The 19,451-nt window shown below is 37.0% G+C and overlaps 2 protein-coding genes across 4 annotated transcripts in view; one reads left to right on the top strand and one right to left on the bottom strand.

Moving 5' to 3' along the window:
• The window catches only part of LOC116495118 (radial spoke head 10 homolog B2-like), a 25,003-nt gene extending 14,465 nt beyond the window's left edge, over positions 1–10,538 (top strand). For all 3 annotated transcript variants that reach the window (XM_032197376.1, XM_032197377.1, XM_032197375.1), the window contains exons 20-22: positions 591–783; positions 1,175–1,413; positions 9,535–10,538. In XM_032197376.1, coding sequence (XP_032053267.1) covers positions 591–783; positions 1,175–1,382 — 401 coding nt within the window. In that variant the 3' untranslated portion in view covers positions 1,383–1,413; positions 9,535–10,538. The remainder of the gene's footprint in view (positions 1–590; positions 784–1,174; positions 1,414–9,534) is intronic.
• On the bottom strand, positions 1,981–19,451 carry CCZ1 (CCZ1 homolog, vacuolar protein trafficking and biogenesis associated). The gene is made up of 15 exons (XM_032197378.1): positions 19,205–19,451; positions 17,484–17,581; positions 17,262–17,355; positions 17,090–17,164; positions 16,027–16,074; positions 15,305–15,388; positions 12,733–12,908; positions 11,518–11,599; positions 9,682–9,743; positions 8,632–8,743; positions 7,980–8,013; positions 7,520–7,637; positions 4,429–4,587; positions 3,201–3,328; positions 1,981–2,322 (listed from the first exon to the last, which is right to left on the bottom strand). The coding sequence occupies exons 1-15, from the start codon at positions 19,307–19,309 to the stop codon at positions 2,267–2,269; spliced, it is 1,431 nt and encodes a 476-aa protein (XP_032053269.1). The 5' UTR covers positions 19,310–19,451; the 3' UTR covers positions 1,981–2,266.

Here is a 19,451-nt window from a genome sequence, read left to right as displayed (position 1 = left end):
CTTTTGTTAACTTGTTACATAGGTAAAGAACTCAAATGCAATAACATAGGAGGCAGGTTTTTTTTTTAAGCAGTCCATTATGTCTTTCACTGAAATCTGACTGAAAAGTTAGAGCTGAAAAAACTGTGTTTCTTAAAGAACAAGCAGATGTAACCTAGCCTACTTTTTGATAGCCACAGCAATTGGATGCAGTTCTGTTCTTTCAGAGAGGCATGCTAATCCCTCCATTCCCCCATGTATGGGAGTCATGGGCACTTAAATGTTGTCAGCTTACTGCATAATTAAGACATCTGTCATAAGATTAAAGGGAATTTTTATATTCTTCTGATGCCACTCCCAGAGATGAGTCTGAAGACCTGCAAAAGGGCTATCCCCTTTCACATGTATCAGTTCTCAGTTTCTGAGTTGTCATCTTTTATACCATGCAGAAACAAGTGTGTATTGCTCAGATATGAAGAGGTGAGGAGCGTAATGATCAGTGCAGCTAGACTTTTCTGTTGCAGGGTAGCAGATCTGAAATATTGTAGTCCAACAGGCATTTGAAATATAAATATTCTGTTAAATAAACGTGTTTAATTTGTATGTTGCAGATAAACTAGAAGCCAAAACTGGAAAAGACGAGGAATTTGGTCAGTGGATGTATCAGGTGCAAATCTTCTTTATAAAAAACTTCTTTCCTGCCTACCATCATGAAAAAGCACTGAGGGAAAAAATAAAAGAAAATCGAATACAGGATGCTGAGTTAGCTGAGCTGAGAAAGATGAAGGATGAGGAGCTGGCAAAGTATGTATGGGATCTTATCTCAAAATATTTTATCTTCTATTAGCAAAATTATTGAAAACAGGAAATCCACTGTAATACAGTAGTATATTTTTTCCCCAGTTACAGTATGCTAATCTAAATGTAGTAAGCAACGTATAGAATGTAACTTCTGTTACTGTCAGGAATAATGAATGCAGGCTCCCTTTAGGTTACAGAACAATCTTTCCTAGTTCTGCTCTGCATAAAGGCAGCCAAGTCAAATGTATTTTTGAATACTGTAAATTGGACTTGAAGGATTAACTAGGTGGACTTTCTGCTTCTCTACAGTATGACGGCTTATAATGTGAATATAGGTGTAGTTGCTTGGCCAGTATAAATCTGCAGTACATAAAATGAAACTTTGTTCACTCAGGCTTATTGCTGAAAGAGAAGCAGAAGAGGCAAAAAGGCAGGAAGAGTCCACAGTTGAAAAAGAATCTTCTGAGTCCAAGAATACAGCTAATAAGGAGTTAGAGGAGCCTGGTGCACAGTTAGTACCTCCTCCAAAGGAAGAGGCATCCATTGTACCACCCCCTGTTGTTACCAAGGTGCCTGCAGGTGCAAAGAGAAAGAAGAAGTAAATCTTCTGATGAGGCCTGAAGCTTCAAGTATGTAAGTATTCTTTGAAGAAAAAACAAACACACCAAGAAACACCTGCAGTAGCATTTAAAACACAAGTGAGATAAAACTGCATGGCACATTTTCACAGGGAAATTAAACTTCATGGCGAGCTGCTTTAAATGAAGGGCTTTGGGAAAACGAATATGTTAGTTAGGTGTGTAACCCTTTGCTTAAAGAAAACCATTCCAAAAGTCAGTATTTGATGATTAACTAAACATTCTATCATTGCTAAGCGGGTATAGAATTGATATCCCATATCATGAGTGTATGCCCTAAGTACATGGTTTCTCCTTAAATCATTGCCTATTTGATTGAAATGCTTCATATAAGCAAGTATTTTTGTGGTCCAGTCTGGAGTAGACCTATGTTTAAGTAAGAATTTGACAACAAAAAAGGTGAATCGGGATGAAGTAGAAGCTTTAAAAACAGTTCAACTTAGAACAAATAATTTTCTAGCACTTTTTTTGAGGTCTTGTGTAACCAGTCTAATTCCACATCACAGCATGACTTTCTGTTAATTTTCTACAAATCAACACAGGGAAACCAAAAGATGCCCTTAAAAGTGTAACAATTATTAATTTTATTTTCCAGTAAAATATTCACATAACATCAGAATGGAATGGTACAGATGAATTCAGACTGGTTTTTAATTAGTTTGCACATAAACATTTTTAAAATCTAAAAATTTTATGATCAGTTTACAGATTTTAGTAGAAATTTTGATTCTTACAAAGCAAGTATTGCTTTACTATTGTCATTATTCCAGTCAATAATATGACTAATAACTTCTCATGTTGAACAAGTGTCTGACATTGACATCTTCAATAAATCAGCCCTTTGCAGATCAATCCAAGAAGAAAATATTATTAAATTGTGTTGCACAAAGTTTCTTCACTTCTTCTGTAAAAAAAATAAAAAAAAATAAAATAAAAATCAAATTTTAGAAATCAGTATATTTTACAGGAAGCTATGCAAGAAAAGCCATGGCAAGCATCAAGTACAGTATAATTTAATTCAAATAGAAAAAAGTAGGAGTTTCCTTGTAGAAATAATAAATTTTGTCTTCAGTAAGAGAAAGTTGAGTTAAATCTGAAGTTCCAGACTGTCTGAAAGGTAAGTTGTATTGTTTAGCAGCTGAAGTGTAAGTGGTAAGTGCAACCAGATCCTCTTTCTAAAATTTAGGTTATTAAGTTTAGGTAATAGAAAAAATATTAATTCTTTCCTATCATCCAAATCAGAGCATTGCCTGTTTATAAAAACCATGAACCCCCAAATTGCTGCAAATAATACTCAAACTGCCCTTTCTCTTGAAAAATCAATCTATTTAAAATAGATTGCATCTTAATGCTCATGCACCCTCATAGACTGAAGACTGATTTGCTCTTAAAAACACTCATACTGGCAGAAGGATCACTGACAGGAGTGACATGATGTATAAGTAAGTTTTATGTCCGTGATCCCTGGGTAGGTTACATCAGATGTAAGTATTTTCATCTCCAACCTGTAATACACATCATTAATTACTCCTAAATATCACAAAGTACTCCTCTATTATTTCAAAGAATAATGACTCAATAATTTAAGAATGTCTCATGAATATTTATGTTGTTTTTTTCATAGCTGATAGAGAAAGCAGACTAAAACCTGACACAAACTTACCTGGTCTATCACCAATCCCTCCCTCTCTTAGATTTTGCATGAGATGGATTTTATTACTTTTCCATGGGCATACGTTTCACTAGTAACCGTATTTAAAAGTAATAAAAACCAATCCTTACCATTAACTTCAATCAGATTTGCATTTTTTTGATTCAAAATAACATACAGTTCTCGCTGGTCAGACTTTTTCCCAACTACCCAGTAATCACTCATTGCCTTCACAATAATTTCCTCATCTTCGTCAACTCTGAAAGAGGTTTCAAAAAGTAAAGAAGGTGGTGGCAAGCTGATAGTCATCAATTTTTCAGTTGTACTAATTTATTAATAATAACATCATAAATTGTCATGGAGTATCAAGAGATACTAACAGAGTACTAACTTCAACATAATTAATCATTCCGAGACTTCATAAATAAGCTACACAGAATGATTTACTCATCTGGAGGCACAATTCTTGCTTTGTCTGTTGGTCAACACTCCTGCACTTCGAAGAAAACACTGTCCCTGAAGTAAGGACATATTTCATAGCATTATGTTTTGCTACACTGTGACCAGATTACAGAACATAGAGATAGTAGACCCTCACCCCATATCAAGTTGTTAAACATAGAACCAAACGAAGCTGAACAACTAAGTCTATTATATAAGGCTGTCACTAAACCTGGTACTTCCATAATATGATGAAATTCTGACTTAAAACTGAAAATGAAAAACTTGTCCTTATATAGAGTGGGACTATTGCTAGTCCCTAGTTAGAGCTATAGACATCACAATTATTCCACATTTTCATATTTTTATGAGTTTTTGTAGTTCTAGGAAGGTCTCTCCAACCTTGAATTAGATAAGATGATACCCTTTACAAAAAGCCACTTATCTCTCCTGTGAGCAGTACTGTAGTAACTGCAAGGCTTGTGTTTTATCCATTGTCCAAACCCTAAAAGCAGCCAGCTATTAAACCCCAGCAGAGGGTTTAATGTAACAGGCAGAAGCAGGTTTCCTGGTCCTTTATGCTACTTATCATGACACTAGATGGATTTAAGTGCAAAAGCACTTCACTTCAGGCCCTTTCTAAGTTTATCATGGTTACTCTGAAGCTTCACATAGATTAGATATTTTGTTAGATAAAGAAAGGGCCAGGGCTTCTAAATTATTTTTTAAAAGGACAAGAAAAATTTATGTATGACATAATATTTTGTGTTGGTTAGAAGTAGTAAATATGTCCCACATTACACAATTCCTTATAGAGCTATGAAAGCCATCCATGAACAAAAAGGCACGTAAGCTTCACCCATTTGAAAAATCTACTTCACAGAAGGGGTTACACACTATTTAATAGTTAAGCATTACCTAGAGAAGTCACTGTTGATGTCACCAAGAATCTTCATGAGGTCAGGATGTACAGATGCAAGTGATACACTGGGTGTTTTCCTCATGTGAATAGTACTCTTCTCTGCAAGGTTCATGTGATTGAAATAGATAAACTTAAACTGTGGCTCCTTCTCAGCCCTAGGAAGATTAAAAAAAAAAAAAAGTGACTTGCAAATACTAACATGTTCTATAAGCACGAGACTCACAGAAAACATTTATCAACTAAGCGTAAAACTTACTGAGACACCATGAAGTTACTTTCACATTGCAGAAACCAAGTACATTAAGACTTGCAGCAAGATCAAACTTAATTTCAATACTTAAATAATATTAAAAACAACAACAACAAAAAACCCCTCCAAGACCAGTTTTTCCTTCTCTTAGGATGCTAAGAAATAGACACAGTGGAGTCTAAGGGCCTGGTCCCACATCCCATTAGTATTTTGTTCAGATCTTTCTAATAAACTATTTTTTCCTTCCATCACCATTTTGTTTCCTTGCTGTGTCAGCTCAGTCTGCTTTGAATGGAAATGGGTCTTTAACTTGACTACTTAGGAATCTTTCACTCACATCTTTATTTGTTAAGTCAAAAGGAATGACTCTTCCTTCATCCAGGCAATTAGTTTTCGACCATCATTTCTGTGGCCCAGCCAAGACTATTTTCAAACTCCTGCCTCAGTTATCCTCCTCCATTTCCTCTTTTATTAAGGTAATACAAAATCTGTCACTTAGAGCTGTAATTTTGGTTTAAGCCACAACAAATTTAGATCGTCAAAAAGTGGCAACAGCAATTGGTACTTCAGCCTATGTATTATTCAGAATCAAGGAGATACTGTGATGACACCAGTCACCTTAGCAAACAACTAGATACCCTTTGTCTCTGTCACCCCAGCGCATTAGTGTCAAGAAACTGTATCATGTTTTCAGGACACTGTGGCATTAAACTTTAAGAGGGTTAAAGCAGCCAAAACCAGTCCCAGATGACAGGGAAAAAAAAAAAAAAGCCAAGTTTAATGATTTAGTAGATTGGCACAATTTCAAGTGCATCCTACTCTGTACCCTGCAATTCTGCTGATTTGGCATGCTACCACTACAAAAATTAAGACTCACACCTATCTTTGATTTAATTCATTTTTTGTTTTATGTGACTGCAGTTCTTGGTTCCACAATTAACAAATTTACCTACAAATAAGTCATTTTATATGGAGAATCAGCTATAGTTTTAAGAGATTTGTTTCAAAATTTCTAAAGCATTAGCATACTTTTTCATTTTTTTTTCCTTTGTTACCTTGGTTCTGCAAAATAGAAAAATAACAAATCATTTTTTCCTCGCCTACCATACGTGGCCACACCGAGAAGCAGTACTTCTGAATAAAAGTACTTTTTAAAGCTTGCATTGTAACAAAAAAAATAATCCACTCCAAAAATAAAAACAAAACTGTTCAACATAAGTCATTCTAGTATCTAGAACTTCTTTTTCCTTGTAGCATCATTCCGATAAGGAACCTAGCTTCAGCATCCTAAATAAAACCTTTGATTTCCATCGAATATGTTGCACAGACTTTTGGCTCCAAAGCAATAGCAGGAAAGTTGCCTCTCCTGTGTTCTCACTATCTTCCTATTGGGTTAACGCAGCATGAAAGAAAATTCTTAAATTGGACAGTTGGAGGAGGAACCGGAAAATGAGATAAGGGTTTAACCTGCAGGAGTTAAAAAAACAAAACAACAAAAAAAAAACAACAAACACCCATCTTGCCCTACAGATGAGGCAGAAACTATGACAAAGCAAGTGCTTCCCTGCCAGGAATTGGTAATTAAAGAGAGCACAAGAACTTGGGACCAAGGGAATATCTCAACATAACAAAGGAAGACAAGAACATCAGTCCCATGGAAAACAGTCTTCACTCAGCCAGGCTACCATAAAGTAGACTACGCTGGATGCATCTAGGTCTTTCCCCAGGAAGAACTGGGTTATTCAAAACCCACTCATCTGTTTACAGGCTACGTCTTCCACTTGAAAGAAGTGTCACAAAGAGCAGCCCATTATGCCCTGATGTGCAAGTACAGTACTTCTACAAATGAAGAACACAAGAAAATAAAGCTGCTTATGAAAGGTCACACTTGATTTCTATGCCCTTTTCTCAATCAGCAACTCAAGCCCAGAGGTTTTACATCCATGCTATCTGATAAACACATGGTGTGCATTTGTAACAGATTTAAGAGTTGCATACACTCTGTCCAAGCTATAGATGCATGTGTCTAAGGGAACATTCAGACAGAGCTTGCTGTGTCAACATCTACTTGGTGTGAAAAAGACAATTCTCTGTTTTTAATGTTACAGAAAATATCGGTCTAGGAAAGCAAAAGTCAAAGTAAATCAACAAAAGAAAGGAGGTGGGCACAAAGCCAGTAATATTTTTAAGAAACTCAAAAGTTCTAATTGCCCAAAGGCTATTTGTGAACATTAAGAGATCCTGTTTGATCAAGAAATGTTGCAAAATATAAACTGAAAGTTTTGCAGGAACTGTTATTTCTGTTTCAACATGGCAAGGACAGACAGAAACTATCAGTCCAGTCTGCATTTTTACCATCTTGTATGTATTTCTGCAAGCATACTAATCCACTGAACTATGCATCTCCATAGACCAAGCTCAATTTCACTTATGTAAAAAGCAAAACCCAGAAGTTCCACCTGCTGTATCTGAAAAGACTGTTGACATCTTCAGGATGAGGCTGAAGAAACTTGATCAATAAATGAGATTTAATATCTTAATATTTACATGATTCTTCTGCAGCAATTATGCACATAGAGGAAAAAGGCTTCAGCCACATGATAAACATTCATTGCAAAATTAATAACATGTATGTCATTATTTCAAGGAGGCCTGAATATGCAACAACAGGAACTTTATAAATGCTTAAGATGCAGAAAAGTAGATAAACGTCCTAAGATACACAATTAACTCAGTGCTTTCAACATTTGGGAATCATATTACCATTATATTAGCAGTTCATTAAAGCTAATGTTTAACCAACTAAAGCAGGACTGCAACAGAAACATGGTACAAACCCTGATATTCTCTTGTTGATGTTGTATTGTTCACATATGTCTGATGCTAACACGGTAAGCTGAGGCCCAACAATGCTGTCCAGTTTACGGCAAAACTCCAGTGTAGGTGGAATTGAAGCTACATGGCATGTAAAGAAACAGGAGAGATGAGATTCCCTTCCCACAGTAGAAGGTACAGCTTCTGTAGTTGCTTTCTTTAAACATCCTTGAGAGTCCTCGGACAAATTTCTCAGTTATACCTGTGCACTTTCCAAATCATCCATAAGGTTAACTTTAAGCAATATTTAGTCATTTTATTGTGTAAATTGAATTACCTATACTGCTGGAATAAAATCAAAAGACTGATAAAAAGCACTCATGAAGTGTCTTAAATAAGAAATTGAGTAGTTTCAAAAGTAAAACAAGTTGTATGCGTTTTGTACTGTGTCTCACCAAAGAAGTGATACTAGTAGGTACTTACCATCAATCATAAAGCAGACAGCTGCACTCATGGCCTGGAACAAAAAAATTAAAGCAAAAAAACATTTACAACAGGTTACCTCAACTACCTCAAAGTCATTTGACAATACTTCAGAGAAGTCACACATAGGTAAACCCAGTTAAATAATAATAATAAAAATAATCACCTAGTTTAAAGGTGATTATCCTTACCCTTTAATAGGACAATTTCTTTGCAATCTACCATAACATGGGATAGTTAGGATTTTAAAATTCAGCCTAGTTTAGAGTATTTAAGCTGTAGGGGAAATGTAAAATTTGCTACTAACTGCATTTATGCAAGGAGGTATGTCTGCAATGAATTGCATTTCATTACAAAAATACTATTTTTTTCTCCCGATGGATTAATGCAATATAAAGCCAGGTATGAAATCATGTAAACTTACTATGGCTGGCATTTTGTTTTGATAAAACTTTTTTTGTTTTACGGAGGGTATATGAGAGCGGAAGAAGTAGACTCAGGTTTTAAATTCTACTGCTAGAAATTCCACAGTTTTCTGTCTCTTTGCTCAATCAATGCATCTCTTTATGCAGTTCACAAATATTTCACATCATTGGCTTCTCATATATAGATTCCTAATTCTGAGGAATAATTGCAGAGAAAAATGTAATACCTTATATACAATTAAATGAAGCTCTTCATAAGTGTCATCAGTGTTAACAAATATTTTGGGGAATCGGCATTTTGCTTCTGGATCATTAAGATTTAAGGGTCCAGTAAGAAACCTATAAGATAATTTAACAGGTCAGATGTGATGAATTCTTATATTTCAGTTTTTCCTATTTAACAGATGTTTTTGAAACTAGCAATTACTTGCATGCATGAATGCATTTTCATACAATACGTTTTCAGCTATCCAGATAGGCACAGAACCCTTTCCTTTATATATTATCTCAGCACTCTTATTTTCGAAGTATTATTTGCATATATGTTCCTGCTACAGAAACAGGATCAGAAAAGCAGAGTAAAAAGTAATAAGGAAATAAGCTGCACAGATTGTCAGGTGAACAACAGCCAAAATCCTTCCACATCCAAGTTGTGACTTTAAAAAAAGCCTTTTTTGTTGCTACTGGGAAGGCATTCGTCCTCTGCTTTCCAACAGTATATTCAGATTAACTTTACATACAACAGTGATGCATTAGAAACACTTAACTCTGAGGGGAAAAGCAGGAAAGCACGTGCCACTGCCTCTATCCCAACAGAATACACTAAATCAGGCACAGTGGTTTATTATTTATAGTGGTTAAAGAAAGATGACTGAACCCACAATTATTCGAGATGTTGCCCAGCTGCTTAGGTACAGGATTCCCCCCTCTAACATACCGAGTACAGAGGAAAAATAAATCACTAGATACATACACCTTTGTCTGAAGTGCCTGACTGAAAAGAAGTGTCTGGAGCACTGCCAAAACTATTCATGCAGTGCATTAAGAACAGTAGGGAAGAAAAGGCTTAATTTCTGTTTCTGCATATTTATTTTTCTCTCTTTTTTTTTTTTTTTCTTTTTCCCTCTCAGAGGTCAAGTTTTACATTGTACTGACTACTGTGCAACCCTGTGGAATGGACTACATGTGGAACACGTCCCCAGAAATAAATTCACGCCTCTCAAATGTTTTGCCCTTGAGGGAAGAAGGAGTAGATCGTGACAGTTATTAAGAGCTACCTTCCATAATGTTGTAGATTTCCTGGCATTTCAGCACGTATTGGAGAATCTCTTCCTGCTAACTGAAGCAAAAAAGAACACAAGAAAAAAACAGCTTAGAGGTATTTTCTATTACTCTTTTGTAGACTGTCTTTATATCATATTATATATAAACCATTGCAGAAAATAACGCTCATGAAGATATATACTCTTTGTGTAACATGATGGAGACAAAGCTAAAGAGATGCTGACAGAACAGAACATTCTGATTTTGCATTTATTACTTTGGAGCTTTGCTGGGGGTGGGGAAAAGGATAACTAACTCCATGTGGTCTTAAAGAACTCCATGTTCTGTTTAGCCATTAGGCTGATGTGATTTGTTTGCAATACTGAGTATGGTCAGGACTACAAAGTAGGGAAGTATCTTCATTATGCAGGTACAAAACACATCTGAATGAATTCTTCAAAGTGACATACAGGGAAGGCAGGCCTGTTCACCTTATCTGCTGCAGTCAAGTTCTACATTAGCAACACACACATTAGCTAAGCCCTCACTTTTTCATTTGCTGTGCCACACACTTTCTACTACCTGTAATTATTTACATCAGCCACTTAAGCTCACACACAAAAAATCCTCACTGAAGTAAACAGTTCTGTGTTTACATGATTCTTCTTCTTAGAAGATATTCTGCACTATTCTCCCTGTTTTGTTGTTAGTTATTGTGAGAACTAACTCAAACAGTTAGCACCTGTTACCTATGTTGCCATAGTCTTCTCTGGGAATGAGATCCCTTGCTATTCTTAGCATCAAAATTTATATCCTTAGGTGGAAAAACTCAAATGAAACCTAGGGTTTCCCCTTTTGTTTGTGAACATCACGTAGCAGCTAATTAAATTGCTACAAATACTTTTTTTTTTTTTTTTTTTTTTTTTTTTTAAGTTCAGGGAACAATAAGCTTTCCCCTCTCCAGCTTCATATGCTAATCCATGGAAGACTGAAACAAACACCCTAAATCAAATGTCTTCTTTTTGTAAAGCTCACTAAAAGCTTTAAGAAGCTCGCCTGATTCAGTTACAGGAGAAGAAAAAGTCCTGTCAATAAGGCTCGATGACTTCTGAAATTCACCTTAAGCAGTGTGAAAGTTCTATTCATCAAGCACTGAGCTGCTGGACAAAGACTCAGAGGCCAGTTACTAGGTATTTGTGCAGCTTAAGGAGTTTCTACAATGTTGTATATCAAAACTGGTGTATTTGAGCAACACTTTATTAACTGGAAAACCACACACAATTTACTCAATTACTTTAAAAGCTTCCACGGCTTCGATCACTAACATTGCACATCTTTAATAGACCCAAATGCACATGTTTTTAAAAAAAATTGTTTTAAAATAATACTTCCATTAAAATGCTCTTTTTTTCATGATAATGGAAGTATATTGGAAGAGCAGTAAGCTTATTTCAATCCCACTGTCCACTACTCATAAAAGATTCAGCTCTACCCAGCTCTGCCTCGACCAGTGTAGGCTTTTGCGAGGGTGACAGTCAAGAACATGCAGAGCATTCACTTTTAAGTTTGAGCAGGTCTCCACTGGTGCTATAAGGAGTCATCAGGTATCAACACTTAGGAAATTCCCTATCAGGGACCCTTACTCGAATTATCAGCGGAATTCATACTGTAAGTGATAGGTACAAACATTACTGAGTTTAGTAGAATGCAGCCAAAGCAATACATCTCAGGCATTCCTAAACTGAATTTTAAGGTGGGTATGGGAAAAGAGATGCTCCTCTTTGATATTTTAGGCTTTAGCATTGCAAAATAGACAGAAGGAAAAAGAACAAACACTCCCACTATGATACCTCAGGCTCCATGTGTCTTGGAAACAGAGATGTTGTGAGATATTTGTACAAAATTCTCATGTCATCTTGTTCCAGTCCACTCCTAGAACATCAAGTAGAGCAAGTGCTGTTTGTCCTGCAGTGCTCAAATCACACATTTTCCCCCAACCACAGGCAGCAAATCACACATGAAACTAGGGTAGCAACATTTCAGTGTCTCAGTAGATTCAGTCCCAGAATATTCATTTTTAATAGGATGGGGTTTGTTTTCAGGAAACAAACTAACATCCATGTTTGCTGTAAAACACAAGTCATATCTTCCGCTACTAACTCATATTTGATGTCATAATTACATAGTGTAAGTACAAAGTAGCGGGATTTTTTTTTGAAGTCTTTCCAAAAAAAACCCACAAGATTTCTCATCTGAAACACAGTGCAATTCTCTTATGATTTCCTCACACCCTTTGAAAAATAGAATGTTTAGCTGCGAATGAAGCAGTATGCCTTGAACAACTGTGTCACGTCAGTAAATGCCCCCTAGATTAGCTGAAAAGTTAAGTTAGCTTTGATTTTGCAAACTTAAATACTTGTCTTTGTTTAAAAAAAAAAACAATGCTTCCCCCCAGTATTTTTCACAATGAGGGCTGGGACATATTAAAGAATAATTAAGTATCAAACATGCTTTTTCAAGGCTTATTACTTTAAGTTGCCCCTGCAAAACTAAATACAGATCTATAAATTGGAACTTTTGCTTGGTTTGCTCTGGCAGCTAGGTTAATAAAAGGCTCACATTCCTTCCTCAATAACTTTTGAATCTACTTGCCATATTACTACCTAGTTTAAGAGCAGAGATGATAGCTCAAAAGTTTCATAGACTTCACCTTAAGCAGTTTAGTAGGAACAAGACTCACATAGAAGTCCAATCAATATTTGGTAGAACTGGAAAGACCTAAAGTTATTGCAGGCATGGAGAGATTCATTGATTTTAGGAGACATAAAATGGAACTACAAGAACAGGCTTATAGCTGCTCCTTAGGGCTACTTGGAAATAATAATTTGGTACAGCTTAGAGATTTTTAAAGCAAAAGACCAAAGACTTTCTTCCATGTCACTCTTCCTAGCATTCTGTTTTTGCATTTTCATGCACCTTGTTCACTGATTCAGCTTTGCTATTATGGCACTTATTTATAGAATGATAATTTAAAAACACATAAAAGAAATTATCAGAGTACCTACCAGATAAGCTGATCATTGTAGAGAAATGCAGTATATTTGACTATGTTCAAGCTTTCTTCCATCCTATTAATAAATGACTGAATTTTCAAGTAAGTCATTTTATCCAGCGGAAAGAAGCTGATTCCACAAAATACGTCCAGCAGATCACAAGATTGTAAGTGCAGTGTCTGCAAGTACTAAGAGGATAATGACAGTTGTTTTTAGAATTCAGAAAAATTCCAATGTGTACATTTAAATGACAAATTTGAGTCTAATTTCCTGTAATCTAGACTAAAAATCCAAAAAATCCCTTCTAGTCCTGTTTGCCTGAAGTACTCCTTATTGTATCAGTGTGATCCAGATGTCAATTTACTACTATTTAATGAGGGACAACAGCTTTTAAGGCTAGCTCAAGATCCTTGGAGAGGACAAGAACGCACAGCCCATCATACTACTATTTAATTTCAGAAATAACTCTGTAGTAATATTAGATCATAGAATCACAGAATAATTCTATGAAATATTTTCACTGAAATATTAGATAAATACATTAGCTTGCAATGTGCAAAAGAAAATTTTTATTATTCTCTTTCCTGATACATTGTAAGCTTTACCAGTAGATTTTAAACACACTATCAGACACCCTGGTCTATGAAAAATGAGTTATCCAGTGGCTCCCTCTACAGTCATTTCACATTACCAAATACCAAGCAATAATACAAGCCCCGCTTTTGAACTTCACTCGTCAGCACTGCATACATTACCACCGTACTAGACTAGTAGGAAATAGTCAACAAAAATTAGTTTCACACACACAAGACAGCATAGCTAAAGCAAGTTGTTATCAAGTCATTACAAAGATCTTTGTCTACCCAGTAAAAAAAAAAAAATATCTGCATTCAACCAAGCACATACACACATATTGAACTGCTCAGGTCAATCTTCAGCTTTGCAGAATAATTTTATTGGCTTAAAAATTAGAGCTTGTTCTCATTCCGTTTAAAAATGTGTATTCTTGTTCACATTTACTTATTCCATGGTACTTACAGACAGTATGACAGATCTCTGTCACAGTTTATTATCTAAGTCTCATTTCCTTTCACAGTTTCAATGCAGACCAAGCCTGCTATCAGCACATAACCAATTCATTCAATAGGGTTACAACAGAGTAATTTGCATGACCAAACTTTCTAAGCATTTCTAATTCCCCAGCAAAAAAGAGAAAACTTTTCCTTGGAAAAGTTTGTTATACTAATCTACTAATACTAATAACATACTAATAGTTTGTTATACTAATCTCAGTGACTACTGTTTTATTTTCACTAGGAGCTTGAAAGGAAAACTAATGTTTTAAAGATGATCTATTACTTCCCTTTTTGCCATGCTGTATTTTTTGAATGCAGCCTAGACAAAAGTGTACACCAGCAAATCAAAGAAGGACTCCTTGTGCCAACAGAGTTCATTCTAGCGTCTATGATAGCCTTACAAGAAACCAACATGCAAACAGAAAAATCCAAAACTAAGAAAAACAAAACAATCCAAAAAAAAAAAAAAAGAAGCCTATCCTAAAATCGATTTGAATTGTGCTTTTTTTTTTTACACTTTTTTCTTAAAAGTTCATAAGAGACAATTTTAAACATCAGTATGCAATGTCTACACTCTTATCATTATCAGAGATAGCAATATTCAAATCTCTACAACAAGAGAACTAACTGCTGACACCAACCCTCCATTTCCTTCCATGCAAATGAGAAGAATGGGGGCAGACAGACACTTGGCTGCTATCTTCTGAAGTCAGCTCGATTAAACTTTGCATGTAGGAACTCAAACTTTTGCTAGATGTGACTACTTTACATGAAAGTTAAATGAAAATATTTGATTGACTTCCTGCTCAGAAGTAAGTTTTGCTTTCCATCCTTTTACTAAAGCATTTGCTGTTCAAAATTGAAGTTAAATACTGAAGACAAGTTATAAACAAGGTTTATTTCCTGAAACCTTCTCAGGCATGACTATTGATCCCACACAGAAAAAAAATATAGTTAAAAATCACAACTATCAATTACTTCACTGTGCTATGGAACTTCAATGTCTGTGCATGGAGGTTGTAGAAACTCCAACCCTGGATACTTTTAAGAGTCAACCAGCCAAAGCCACATGAAACCTAATTTGAATTCAATGTTACCCTACTTCGAGCAGGTGGTTGAACTACAATAGCCTCTCCAGGTTCTTTCCAATTTGAATCATTCTTTAACAGTTTCTCAGATAGGTCTGCACAAACGATTATCCCACTAACCAATTCAAACGTTAAAGCAGAATTTCCAAAGAATTAACATGATTCCATTAGAAAAAAAAAATATTCAATAGCTAAACTCTTCTATCAAACTACAACCCTTTTTGTGGTTCAACTCCTTTAAAGAAGTAGTAGGAAGCAGGAAGTATTTGGAAAGAACAAGTAACTAGGCTTTTTGTATTGTTGCTACATCTTTTCCACTGCTCATGTTTTAGAGATACACTGAAGCCACATAGAGAAACGTTTTACTTTTTATTTCCAATGTAGAATCACACTGTATATGCCTGAAAAATAAAGTCTTACCCGATGGAAGAACTTCTCTAGTCTTTCCTTTAGAACTTTTACGCCTCCATCTTCCATGGCTTTCACAAATGTGCCATTGAAAAGCTAGTGGTTAAAAGAAGTCAGTCAGATAATTGTGTAGTTACCTTAATTTCAAGTAACTCGACTATGAATATAGCTAGATTACAATACAGCTTCTGTGCCTCAGTACTACAGCTCCGCATAGATGCCAATTTACCCCTCCCTTATTGAAAGATCCTCTCTCAGATTTGCAGACTCCAGGTATACATAGCAGCATGGTCAGAATTAGAGAAGGAAAACACATTCTCCATTAGTAGAGAAGTTACTTACCGTTGTTGCTTAAACATCTTAATTCCTTATTTTCTAAAAGCCATTTTGATGGCCTTTATTCAGTATTGTTTCTCCAACAGATAATATAAACATCAAAAGCAAGTGCTTAGTGTCATAACTGTCCACAAAAGAAGAAATCTGGACTTCACGGAAATTAGAAGGCTCTTATTTTTACTGTAAGCTAATGAACTAACACTGGCAACTGCAACAGCTTTATTTTTTCTCTTCCATCACCACTATTACAGCTTCAGGAATAGTTATTAAGAGTTATTACTGCAGCCAACAGCAATGAGACAAGCATCTCAAAGCAATGATGAGCTTGCACATCCAAATAGTACCATAAGGATCTCTTTCTCTGCCCAGAAGTAGAGCCTCTGTATTATTAACTCTACCTTGTACATGCTGTAGCATTGCTGCAGGACCGAACTATAGACCTTATCCTGCAGAAAAAAGAGCAAGGCATTAGTACAAGCAGAGACAGTATTTCAAATATTCTTGCTATGAACTACACGTAACAAACACTCAAAGAGCAGGCACATGCACAAATTAGAGAATTTGGTCTCTGAAAAGTTAAATAGCATTTTCAGTCAACATCTAGAGATTTCTTCATACGTATAAGGTACTATTTCAAAGGGAGTCCTTCCCCCCTTTAATATCAAACATTATTAACTCAAGCACAAGATATCAGTCACAAATAGCGTATTTCCCTAAGGCCAGTGGTCAATTAAAATGAACTTATTTCTGACCACTGTTCTCTTCTTCATATTCAAAGGCTAAAGGAGGTGGGACATCATACCAAGTTGTTATTGCACTAAAATCTTAATGAAAAAAAATACTTTTATTGTTTGATGAAACAGAGTGACAACACCAATCTTTATCACAGGACTAAAGAAGTAACAGCATTAGTATGCATACTGTAATGAACAGAGGCAGCATAAACAACCACCTCTTTAAACATTATTTCAGCTGACCAAATACCTTTCCTGCATACAATTAAACTGGCGTAAAGATACTGCAGTCTGGATGAGAAATCCTGTGATAGGTTTTAGCTGTTTGGCTTTCCAGCTTATTAGTAAAGATTACTGGTAGTCTTAAAGTTGTAAAACATGTACTTAAACCTAATAAAATGACATTCAAGAATCTTACAGATTCTTAAATAAAAATTAACAGATCCTAAGAAATACTTGCCTATTCCAAGCAAAAAAGTCTCACAGCTGTGTATTTCACTGATGTTTGTTAGGTGATCTTGAACTGCTATTTAGATAATTCCCTGTCTTGCTGTCTTCTCTAAACTGAATTGAAAACTACTTTGTCTTTTTTCCATTTATGGCTATATGCATATTTTAAGTCAATTTGGCTGCAGTTCAGTAAGAATCAAACTAAGGTATTTCTGGTGCTACTCTTAAAATGCAATAACTTATTTAAAAGGGGGGAGAAGGGAGAGTTCAGTATTACCAGTAATTCTTCTTCCTGATATTCATAGACTGGTTTTCCATCTTTGTGTTTTTCTATTATAGGGTTTCGTACAACCTAGAAGGTGGAACAGGCTGGCATTAGACAATGCAGAATGCATTGAGAACATTCTGATATGATGTTTTAGAAATATGCATATCATATGCATAAGTACCATGACCATCCAGAAATTCTCTTCAGGTTCATGGAAAAATTGTCTGTTCTTCTGTGTATGTAGGGATTTTGCAGGTTTTGTTGGACTAAAGGTCCTAGAAAGAAAACATTAATGTAGATATAGATATTTATATACACACACAAAAAGAAAACATATATGAGTGGGAAATGTTAAGCATTTTGTTTGTGCTAATACAATGAGTCATGCAGTCAGACTTTATACCTTGTGAACTGTACTATAGCTTCACACAGTCCCACATTTCTAATTTTTTCATTCTTTTCTACTTCATTTGGGTGATAGAAGAGAATCTTCTTTTCTTCCTAAAATTTAAAATAAGAATCAAAGCAAAATGCATTTTAACAGAATCAAAGTTAAAGAATACTCAGATCATGTTCTGATTGTTTTTAAACTTCAATCACAGTCTTTTAGGCAAAATTTTATCTTGTACCTAAATAGGCTTCTGTAATAACGGCTAAAAGTCATATTTAAGCATGCTTCAGCAGTCATCCCAAGACACTTCAAAATGGTTTATAAATTCCAAGGCTATTGAAATAACAGGCCATAACCACTTCACAGCTTGTTCAAAGCAAGGCTAGCTTCAAAGCCAGATCAAAGCATGACTAGCTTGAAAGCTAGATCAGATTGCTCAGGGCCCTGTCCAGTCAAGTTCTGAGTATCTCCAAGGCTGAAGATGGCACAGACTTTCTGGGCCCTGATCTGATGTATGACCACTTCAACATGAAGAAATTATCTCATCAGAATTTCCCTTGCTGCAATGTCATCTCATAATTGCTTCTTATCCTTCCACTGTGCCTCTTCAAGAAGAACCTGGCTCCATTCTCTCTCTAAGGGCCCCTCAGGCAGGTGAAGACAGCCACAAGACCCCCTTCCAACACCATTCTGCTTTTCAGGCTGCACGCACCCAGTTCTCTAAGGGTTTCCTGACACATCAGGTACTGCAGCCTCCTGACCAACAGGGGCTCTCTGCTAGACCTGCTTCAGTCTGTCAGTGTTTTTCCTGCTCTGGGAAGCCCCAGGGGACCACAGTGACCACAAACAAAGGGAAGCGACCACTTCTCTTGACCTGCTAATACACTCTCACTCACCAGCCTGGGATGCTGTTGGTTTTCACTACCACAAGGGCACACTGCTGATTCATGTACAACCTGTTGTTCACTAGGACTCCCTGGTCCTGTTCTGCAAAGCTGCCTTCTAACCAGCCAGCCCATGCTGCACGAGATCGTTTTGTCCCACATGCAGGGCTTTGCATTTGCTTTTGTCGGGCTTTGTGAGATTTCTCCTAGCTGTTTCCCCAGCTTGCTGAGGATCCCTCCAAGCAGCAGCCCTGCCCTCCAGCACATCAACAGCTTCCCCCCAGCTTCAAGCCATCCACGGACTCACCGAGGGTGCAGTCAGCCTCGTTAGTCACTAATAAGTAAGTACAGCCACAGCCCTGTGCAAAAGCACTACTAAATCTAAAGGCTATCACACAAATCATACAGTATGTTATTATCTACAAATACAGATTCTGGCTTATTGAAATTAAAAATCACAGTGGCATGAGCACTGTAATGCTAGTGCTAACTAGCAATAGCTTAGATTTAGCTAAATTAATGACTGAAGTTTTTTACCAGATTATAGCGATTGAAAAAGGTATTTTAGAAGAAGTTATCGCATGAGTAAAACACAGTACCTAACAGACCACCTGCAATATTTTACATGCTACCACTGACAACATCTTGGTCACTGCTTTGCCAGAAGCAGGACACGGCCAGAGGAAGGCGGCCGCAGGAGCCAGGGGAAGCGGTAACCCCCCGGCCCCCAGGGCCTCGGAGAGGGGCAGCCGAGCCCCGACAGCCGCCCCGGGGCCGGGACAGCACCGGAGGGCCCCCGCGCCCTTCTCGCCCCGCAGCCCCGAGCCGCGGCGTCCCTCCCTCCGGTACCTCTCCCTCTTTGGGCCCCAGCTTGGGGTTGTAGATGAAGAAACTGAGCAGGGTCGGAGCGAGCTGCTTCTCCTGGGCGGCTCCCCCCGCCGCCGCCGTCGCCATACCGAGCTGGAAGCGAGCGCGCCTGGGGCCGGCCGCCGCCGCCACACACCATCAGGGAGCAGCCCAGGGCCCTCCGCCGGCACCGGCACCAGCCCCACACCGCTTCCGCCTTCTCCCCCGCCCCGGAACGGCACGGCACGGC

The sequence above is a fragment of the Aythya fuligula genome, chromosome 15 (assembly GCF_009819795.1).
Source record: "Aythya fuligula isolate bAytFul2 chromosome 15, bAytFul2.pri, whole genome shotgun sequence".
In the NCBI taxonomy this organism is placed as follows: domain Eukaryota; kingdom Metazoa; phylum Chordata; class Aves; order Anseriformes; family Anatidae; genus Aythya; species Aythya fuligula.
This window is presented reverse-complemented; position numbering and strand designations above follow the sequence as displayed.

Bases quoted from the DNA above. Each gene is read 5' to 3' on its own strand.
- CCZ1 (XM_032197378.1), bottom strand. From the start codon at position 19,309: ATGGCGACGGCGGCGGCGGGGGGAGCCGCCCAGGAGAAGCAGCTCGCT. The intron at 12,909-15,304 runs GTAAGACTTTAT...TTATCCTCTTAG, and splicing joins TAGAGAAGTTCTTCCATCGG to TACTTGCAGACACTGCACTT. The intron at 2,323-3,200 runs GTAAGGATTGGT...TTTTTTTTACAG, and splicing joins AAATCTGATTGAAGTTAATG to AAGAAGTGAAGAAACTTTGT.